Source organism: Vipera berus, assembly GCF_964194415.1.
Source record: "Vipera berus genome assembly, chromosome: 11".
Classification (NCBI taxonomy): domain Eukaryota; kingdom Metazoa; phylum Chordata; class Lepidosauria; order Squamata; family Viperidae; genus Vipera; species Vipera berus.
The window spans coordinates 9708557-9718041 of NC_138214.1; the positions used below are offsets into that span (position 1 = coordinate 9708557).

Below are 9485 nucleotides of genomic sequence, written 5' to 3' on the forward strand. Positions count from 1 at the left end.
CCTTTCTCTTTGTTTTTCTCTCCACGAACTTCAGCCAGTTTGCAAATTGTTGGAAAGTATCTGCCTTTGACTTAAGCAGATAACAAAAACCATATCTAGAGTAGTGGTCCAAGATACTTAAAATATAACATGACCCTCCTAAACTTGGTTTCATGGGTCCAATTAAATCAGCAAACACAACTTCCAAAGGTACAGTTGTTTTGAAGCTGTTTAACCTGTTTGCAGGAGTTGCCTTACTCTTTTCCTGATTACAGGCATTGCAATTCAAATACTTACTACATGGCTTCAGTTTAACTCCCTCTACTAATTCCACTGTTTTACGTAGTGAGTTAAAGTTTACATGCCCTAACCGCCTATGCAATAAATGTATACATTCATCATGTGGCTTCTTGTTCTCACATATTGAGTTAGCTTTAACTGTACTAACTTGGTTACTTGTGAGAATGAATAAACCATTTTTCAAATTAGCAGTTACACAGGTTCCATTCCTCTCAATAGTGCATTGCTCCCCTCTGAATGTTACCACAAACCCAACTTTAACCAATTCCCTTACAGATAACAGGTTGAATCTTAGTTTAGGTATATATAACATAGGTAACTGTTCATCAATGCATGGACAATAGGAATTACCTTCACCAGAGGCCTTCATCCTCCAACCATTGGCCAGTGAAACATATTGGTTGCTGTTTTTCATATTAACAAACCTCTTTTTCACTTTAGTAATGCATTGTGAAGCCCCACTATCAACAACCCACAATTCATTATTTCTGGATGTTGATTCACCAGAAATAGCCAAACCAATGCCCTTCTTAGCCTTCCCACTGCTATTTACATTCTGTTTTCTTCCCTTTCTACAGAATTTGGCTATATGCCCTCTAGCCCCACAAGAAAAACATTTCTTGACGTTGTAAGCAGTGGTAAATTGCTGCTCCTCTCGTGGCTGTGTCTCTCTCAGCTGGTCTCTGTCACGCCTTCTTCTGGACTCTTCCAGCAGTCTCCCAGTAATGTTAGTCAATGTCAGTTCCTCTCTGGTCAGGACTTCCAAAGAAGAAACATACTCATCATAACTCTCATCCAAAGATGACAGAATAATGTAGACCTGATGCAACTCTGAAAAAATCAGCTCCTTTTCATGAAGCTCTTGAAAAGTTGCCTTCATGTAATTTAAATGGGTCAGCATATCTCCATTCTTCTGCAGACGAGCCCTAAACAGCTTACGTGTAAGGTGTATATGTGCACCCACACTGTCACGAACATAAAGCCTTCGCAAAACACCCCAACACCTAGCAGCAGACTCCTCACCACGAATATGGACAAGCTGCTGGTCATTCAGTGTTAGTCCAATAATGCAAAGAGCTTTCTCATTGCTACGTTTAAAGTTGTCTAACTTCTTTGCATCCTCTTCATCATCTGGATCCCAAGCAGTAGTATCTGGTGGGTTATTTACAACAGCCCATAGTCCTTCCTTGCGCAAAAGCAAGCAGCATTTCGTGGACCAGGAAACATAGTTTGTCCCATCCAACCGGGTTATCCAGGAGCTGCCTGACAACAGTTCTTGTGCCATTTTACACCAAATACAAACTCAGCTAGGAATACTGTGTGTACTTACTCTCAGTACAGGCCTGGGCCCATAACCAGTGTTAAGGAATTTATTTGTGCAGAGGTCTCCTTGTGCTACCAAAGAGTTTGCACAGACAAGGAAGGGCACTGAGAGCAGTAAAAGTCACACAAGAATACACTGAGTTATAAAAACAAAAAGTAGTTTACTTTAAGGTGGTGTAAGAACAAAAATGCACAGTCAAAAATAAACAGTCCAGGTCATAAACAATAGCAACAGTCCAAGTAGTAATCCAAACTACAAAGTCTTCTTACCGGTCCAGAGGTCAATACACAGTTTAGGTTACAACAGTAGTAAACCAACAGCAAAGCAAAAACAGTAACAGTAGAGATCAGTGAATTCAGAGAGAGAGAGAAGCTACTTTCCTAGCTTCCTCTTATGGCCATGAGAACACTTACACACCCATTGGCCAATTAACAACTTAAAGACATAGCATTATGGTTAATATATTTTCAACCCAACATTGTAGGCTAACACCATATGCCTAACAAAATGGGTCTTTAAAAGATGTCTCTTCTCTCCCAGGTCTTGGATAAACATCCCGTTGGGCCTTTTTCATGGGATGAGGCAACCATTTTTGGGTGACTTGCTGCCTCCAGGTGTTTGTTGCTCTTTTTATATAATCTAGGTCGTCCTCAACATTCCATTACAAATTGAGCCCAAAATTTCTGTCGCTAATCAAGAGATTTGTTAACTGAGTTTTGTCCCATTTTACAACCTTGCTTGCCACAATTGCTGTTGTAACTTTTGTCAGTCAAGGATCACCTGCATTCTTTCAACATAATCTGTGACCAATAAAAAGAAACCAGGAAGTCTGAAATTTTGTTTTCCAAGGATGGAGCGACTGGAATTTCCGTCTTTTCCCCAGGTTGACAGCACCGCGGAGTGGCTTCAGGTGAACTTTAAGAAGACCGTGCGGGTGACAGGACTAATAACTCAAGGTGCCAAGTCTGTCTTCACCCATATGTTTGTGAAGGAGTTTACTCTTTCCAGCAGCATGGATGGCAAAAACTGGATACCCGTTCTTCAACACGGGGAGAAACAGGTCGGTACCATGTCTGCATAGTTCATTCTTTCTTTATCAGAGAAAAGGCCTGAGAAAAGTGACAGCTACAATCCTCTCATTTTTCAGGTTTTCCAGGGAAATGGTGATTATTTCCAGCCTGTGATGAACTTTCTGGATGTCCCATTCTTTGCCAGATATTTGAGGATACACCCGCTCAAGTGGAACAAACACATTGCGCTGAGGATGGAGGTGTTGGGCTGTGACACCGAGCAGATGGACTAGTCAAGATGAAACCACCTTTGGCTTTTGCTGCAAACGCTCAAACGAGGAGGGTCTTCCCCTGCACAGCCCACCGCAACAGCACACTTATCATGATAAAATAAACTTAAATTTCCTCTCTTGTTTTTGAGAACGGTGCTTTGCCGCTTAAGGAATGACGTGAAGTCCCTGCAAAATGTTGCAATAGTATAACACTTGGCATTTGTCTACTGGGGGTTTTGTTAGGATCACATTGGGGAATTTATGAACACCAATGTATCTTCTCTTGCTAAGTTTGTGTTGGGCTTCTTAGAGCCGGGAACAGTTAGCTGCATGAATTCCTATGATCTGCTTTACGCTTTCAGCTGGTGGGAGGGAGGATTTGAAATGTGCACGTTCTTCCCCCATCACTGTTCTCATGATGGTTCCAGCAGTGGAGGTTTTCAAGAAGAAACTGGACAGCCACTTCTCAGATTGGGTAGGGTTGCCTGCTTGAGCAGGGGGTTGGACTAGAAGACCTCCAAGGTCCCTCCCAGCTCTATTCCGATTGATTGATTGATGGTCTTCCCAAAGATTCCACTGATATCAAAAGAAGAGGAAAGCAACATCTTCTACTGATTAAGGAAAGAGGAGGGATTTCCCCCCCCCCTTTTTGGGGAAAAAAAGAGATCCTAATTATTTGCTAGCCTCCAACTTTTTGAGGAAGCTACAGAGAGCCCCTGAAAGCCTGATTAACCTGTATGAGGCCAAAGCATCTAGTCAACATGTCTCGAAGTGAGCCATAGACGTATCCTTTTCTAGAACCAGCCTCGCTTTGATATTGGACTACAAACAGTCCTGTAGTTTGGGACTGGTGGGAATTGTCATCTGTCAACTCAAGAGGCTATTTGGTTGAAAAAACTGTTTACTGCTTCTGTTTGAATCATCCCCGACTGGTAGGCATCTCCATATCTGAAGTGATTAAGCTACCAGTAAACTTCCTTCTGCTTCTAGCAATTGTCTAAAGGGAGATAGTTTATCTCCCTTTTAGCCACACTTGTCCCCAATCCTGTTAAGCAAAATACAGGTGGGTCCTTCAGTTGTTAACCCAACTGCATATTCAGCACTTGCATATCATTTGCTCCATGCAGACTTGAATGTAGCTGGAGAATACAGCCATGTAATTAAAGAATGTTTATCTCATGAAGATCTGTACTCTCTCCTCTTGATTTTTCCTGACTGATGCCTCGGCACAAAGTCTCTGCAACGGACCGAGTCAGCATTAATACTGATAATAATTAATTACCCAGTGAGGAACCCCTTCCATGGGTGAATCTTTCCCCCATAGGTTTTAAGGCTTCCAAATGCAACCTCAGAATTATTCAGAAGAACTCGGTTTATGATTTTATTGCATGGGGGCTTCATCTTTCCAAATGTACACTTTCCAAGATTACTGAATGGTTGCCAGTCCAAGCAGCACCCCAAAGAGACAGGCAGGCAAAATTTGAAAAAGGATGTAAGAGCCTCTGCTTGCACACAAGGAAGACCAAGCATAAGAAAACCTAGGGAGCTTTGCATCATGGTTAAAAAGAGACAGGAAGGATTTTACCAGGCAAAGGTTGTACAAAAGGGGTTCTACCACCAAAAAGGCCCAACTCAATGAATAAAGGAGGGCTTCCCAAAGCCATCCCAGACCATCTGTCCAGCGTGAAAGAATTGGGACCACATATCATTTCTATTCACAAAAATCTAGTCAATTAATGGTCAACTGTAAATTGGCACTACAGGCGATTCAGCAGAATTCAAGGTTCGACTTAGACCATTTATGGGAATGTAATGACTCTAGGCTGCTGACTCGCTTAACTCCACCCCCAGGCTCTGCCTGCTCTTCTCCCTCACCATGGTACATTTCAATGATTAGAAGTGTTCCTTCAGAAATAGCAAAGATATTTGAGAGGCAACACCACCACCTCTGCTGCACATGTCCCTGCAGACGCACAGACATCCATGATAGCTTGATCCTGTGAATGTCGAAGATCCCTACTGCAATATGGGCTGAAATATTATGATCCCAACATATCTGAAACCGAAAGGCACTGAGTTGAGGAAGGTTGTGTTACAGAAGTCTAAGTGACATCATAAAGGTTGCCAGGTTCCATGTGCAAGCAGTTGAAAGCCACAGGGCACACCTTAGGCTTGGATCTGGAGTTTGTTGAAACTGGTCCTCTAGAAGGATTTCTAAACAGCATGCTGGGTCCCTAATTAGTCCACAGAATTTTGGATTAATGTTTTAGGACTGTGGAGACCATTCTGATTTCTGATCATTAGTGAACTCTTTTGGTTCTACTCTTTTGACTGGCTTTGAATGAATTTCCTGATTTGGCCTTTTTCCAACATTTGCCAAGTAGCAGGCGTGCCTGTAAGTGTGTGTCCAAGAGGCCGTTCTAACTGACATTACCTGTATCTGATAAGCCATGGAGGTCATGTGGAAAGAAATAGTCTGCTTCCAGGTGCTCTCAATGGCCATGTCTCCAGTCTGCGTCTGGGGTGTTCACAGGGCCCAGAAGATGCCCTCCTTCGCCATCTTCCGCAACCGGCTTAGAAGAGGCAGAACTAAAAATCAGCTTAGGCAACCCTCTATGCCTCTACAGGGGACCACAAGGCCAGATGCTGTAAATCTGGGACACACGGTCCAACGTGAGTTTTTTAAAATAGCCACGTGATAGTTGGATGAGATGGCCTAACATGGAAGGAAATGTCTCCTCCAGCTTAGCTCGGGATGCTTAGTGTCACAAACTGGGTAAAAGTTTATGAACATAGCAATAATTCTGGTTGAATTAAACTCCATGGTCAACTCTGAGCCTGGTTTTCTCTCCCCCAAATTACCAATCAGATACCAACATGCACCCCAAAGTTTTTCTTGCTTATGTTCCCCAGCTAGACATAGTCAAAGACCTTTGATAGTAAAATGGTAAGACAATCTTATGACACAGAATTTTTCCAAATTGTTTGTCCAGTTGATTTTTGCTTATGCATTTTTCAACTCTTTGCCTTGTTTCTGCCCCTTCCTTCCAGCTGCCTCTTGAGAAAGCTAGACAGAGAGTTGCTTGTTCTAAATATAAGTGTGTGTATATATTAGTGCAACTGAGATACAATAAACTGCCATTCAAGTTTGTTCTTGGTTCAGCGGTATACAAGGTCCATAAATGCATACCTACGTACTGAAAAGGATTTGGACATTTCGTTCCTGGTAAGAGACGGAGGAGAACCCTTTTGCCCCTCTTATATGCAAAAAGTTCATGTTTGTAAAAGGAGGAAGTACTCTTAGATACCTTTCATAAGGAAAATGGAACTGTTTTTAGCACATCTAGTAAGCCAGCTTGCACTCAGTTGGTCAAAGTTTAGACAAAACATTTCAGGGAAGTGATTTAGTGAAAACAAGAAAATGATTATTATGCTGGTAGGGGAGGACAAGCCACACTCCCTTAATCAGTGTTTTTTAAACCCGACAGCTTTAAAATGTGTGGACTTCAACGCTCAAAATTCCCCAGCCACCATTCTGGCAGTTGAAGTCCACACGTTTTAAAGTCCTCAAGTTTGAAAAACACCGACTTCAATGTTAATAAGATCTTTTCACGAACACCTATTTCATGTTTCCTTTTTCCCTCACAACGATTTGTCCTCTGGAAGTTTCCCGCCTTTTTTTTTTCTTTTTACATTATAAGGTTTAGAAATAAGGTGAAAATGGCCTTTTTATAAACAGAAGTTATGTGTTTTGCCAGGAGTTTATCCTCAGTTCTTCATATTGCAGGATGAAAAACGTGATGAAAAAATGTATTTTGTGTTCATTCTCTCAAAGGAAATCAGGAGCATGGTACAGTTCTGCCTCAGATGCTGAGGGAATCTTCTTGGTTGACTCCACAGGTATCCGCCGGTCCTGGTTGTCAGACTACCTGGATGATCTCTGGGCTCACGTCCTTCACTCCTTCCCGAGGGGAGCACTATATGCTTTCCCAATTGTCTTTGTGGTCATGTTCCTTCTTTGCTGTGCCACGTAAGTGGGTCGTGTGGTGAAAGTCACTTCTGGGGAATTGTAATTGGCTCCAGGTTCCAGTCTTGAAAGGAGGGTGAAGCTCTACAAATTAAACAAAGATTTTAGGAAATGAAGAATTAGGTGTCACTCATTTGCGTAGCAGGCTCGATTAAATTCCTTTAAAGTCTTGAAGACACACCCATTGTCGGAGAAGGAGTGGCAAAAACTGGGGGTGGAATTAAGAGAGGAATCAGCCTAGAATCTCCATGTCACCACAAGCAAACTCAGTCCAACTTCCCTTGAATTCTGTTGACCCTTATCTAACCCAAGTAGATGTTGACCAGTTAGCTGAGAAGATACTCGTGCATAGGTTTTTAGGAATAAATCAATTTAATTGGACCTTCACATTTAGACCTGATCTTTCATGCCTAACACCCATCTATTTATATCAGGCTTTCCCTAATGTATTGTTCTCCAGATTCTGCACTTCTTCTAACCACCATGGAAGAGTCCCCATTTGGAAAGTAACTGATTGGAGAAAATTGCTTTGGAGAGCAACATGCTAGGCCTTCATTTGCTGCAAACTGTAGCAAGAAAATCTTGTTACAGTCCTGCCTACTCTGCTGAGTAAGCTCTACACATTATGCCCCAGTCTGTTCTAATGGTGTCATGCCACTCCTTGCTGGAGTCTTCTGTTGCACCAAAACACAGATGTTTCTCTAAGTTGGGCATGTAATAACTTAGCTGTTTCAAGATGGCCTGGCGTGACCTTCCTCAATTATACCATCTCATTGTGCAAGAAGTCAGATGTCTTCGGAAAATAAAGTGTGTGTGGGGGGGAAGGGTGAACCAAGCTGGATTTTTTCAGTGGCCAGATTTAAATAGCACAGGAGACCCAAGAGGAAGGATCGTTCAGCTGAAAGCTGGTTTGAAAATATAGCTCTAAAAATTCCAGGACGGGAGACAGACATAACATCTCCAGTGTCAACAAGACTACAAGGAAGCTTGATAACTCACGTCATGCTTGTTTTAAAAGCTTTCTGTCCTATAATGTGTGAGTAATAGGCTTGAAATAGGCCATATGCCATCAACAACACCCGCTCTTTCTTTCTTTCTTTCCTTTTTAGCACATAATTTTATTCAAAGTTTCAAAATCAAAGAACTATTGCAAACTAATATAGAGCAAGGAAGAGGCAAATAAATCAAAGAGAGAGCTAAAAGGACAAAAAAGGGTGACTGAAAAGTAAAAACAATATTTAAGAATTAAGGTAAAGTAAAGGTAAAGGTTCCCCCGCACATGCGTGCTAGTCGTTTCTGACTCTAGGGGCCGGTGCTCATCTCCATTTCAAAGCCGGAGAGCCAGCGCTTGTCCGAGGACGTCTCCGTGGTCATGTGGCCGGCATGACTAGACGCCAAAGGCGCACGGAACGCTGTTACCTTCCCACCGGAGTGGTCCCTATTTTTTCTACTTGCATTTTTACGTGCTTTCGAACTGCTAGGTTGGCAGAAGCTGGGACGAGTAACAGGCGCTCACTCTGTTACGCGGCACTCGGAATTCGACCCGCCAAACTTCCGACCTTCTGATCGACAAGCTCAGCGTCCTAACCCACTGAGCCACCGGGTCCCTATTTAAGAATTAAGCCATAGCAAAAATCCTCCAAAACTCTGCCAAGAAAATGTAGAGGCAGTTCCCATGTGAGTTAAAAGTAATTTAAGTCTTTATTTACATTTATATATATTTACAGTATTTCTATTCTTCTCTCTTCTCAGTCTTCTTCTGGACTGAAATACAGCTTCTCGAAGGAATCGGTGCTCTGTTGGCCACCTTCAGAAGACTTTTGAAGGTGCAAAATATTGCCCAGGAAAATCCTTGGTTGCCATCTACAACCTTGTCTGATAACTTCACAAACAGGCCAGCCTTTGCTATTATCTTGGAAAGAAATTAAGACAGTTTTGAATAAAAGTAAACCCTTGGTTCCCATAGTTGAAGAACAGGGCAGTCAAATGCAAAAAGCTTCATTTACAAGGTCGTGAGAAACTGGGCTTTCGCAGGGCAACCCACAGCAATTCCAGTGTGTGCTTTGTGGTTTGGTTTTGTTTTTTTCCTTCAGGATTACAGCATGTAAATCCCTCAGCTGTTGAAACAACAGCTGTAGTTGCCTCAGTTTCACAAAGGCTTCCAGGCAATTATTACATTGTGCAATTGCTCTTGTTCCTTTGTGGGATTTCACAAGACAGCCCAGATCTGGTCTTCCGTTTGGATAATTTTGCTTCCCGTGGAAAATTCATTCACCAGAGAAAGAGGGATGAGCTGCGGGTATCAAACATCTGTCCTTTGCTAATGTCGAAGCTCTGCAGCTCGCAGCCCAAGGCACCCTGGCTGCTCACAGTCTGTGACTAAGCAACGGTTTGCTTAACCATGCCCCTGGAAGAACATAGTTGGCCAGGTTCGCTGAAGGCGCTGAGCCCTAAGCTGTAGCTTACAGACGACCCAAGCTGCTTACTCTTGGCGTACTCAATAAGCCAATACTGATTGACGGAAAGGGGAGCGCTGCTGAAGCCATAAAGCCTGCTTTACAAAAACACAGCCC

At 42.6% G+C, this 9485-nt stretch overlaps 1 protein-coding gene across 1 annotated transcript in view; it reads left to right on the forward strand.

The window, feature by feature from the left end:
• F8 (coagulation factor VIII) overlaps positions 1 to 4052 on the forward strand; it is a 50969-nt gene extending 46917 nt beyond the window's left edge. Inside the window, exons 25-26 of the mRNA XM_081336426.1 lie at positions 2487 to 2663; positions 2751 to 4052. Of these exons, the coding sequence (XP_081192552.1) occupies positions 2487 to 2663; positions 2751 to 2906 (333 nt within the window). The 3' untranslated portion in view covers positions 2907 to 4052. The remainder of the gene's footprint in view (positions 1 to 2486; positions 2664 to 2750) is intronic.
• The last annotated feature ends 5433 nt before the right edge of the window (positions 4053 to 9485 follow it).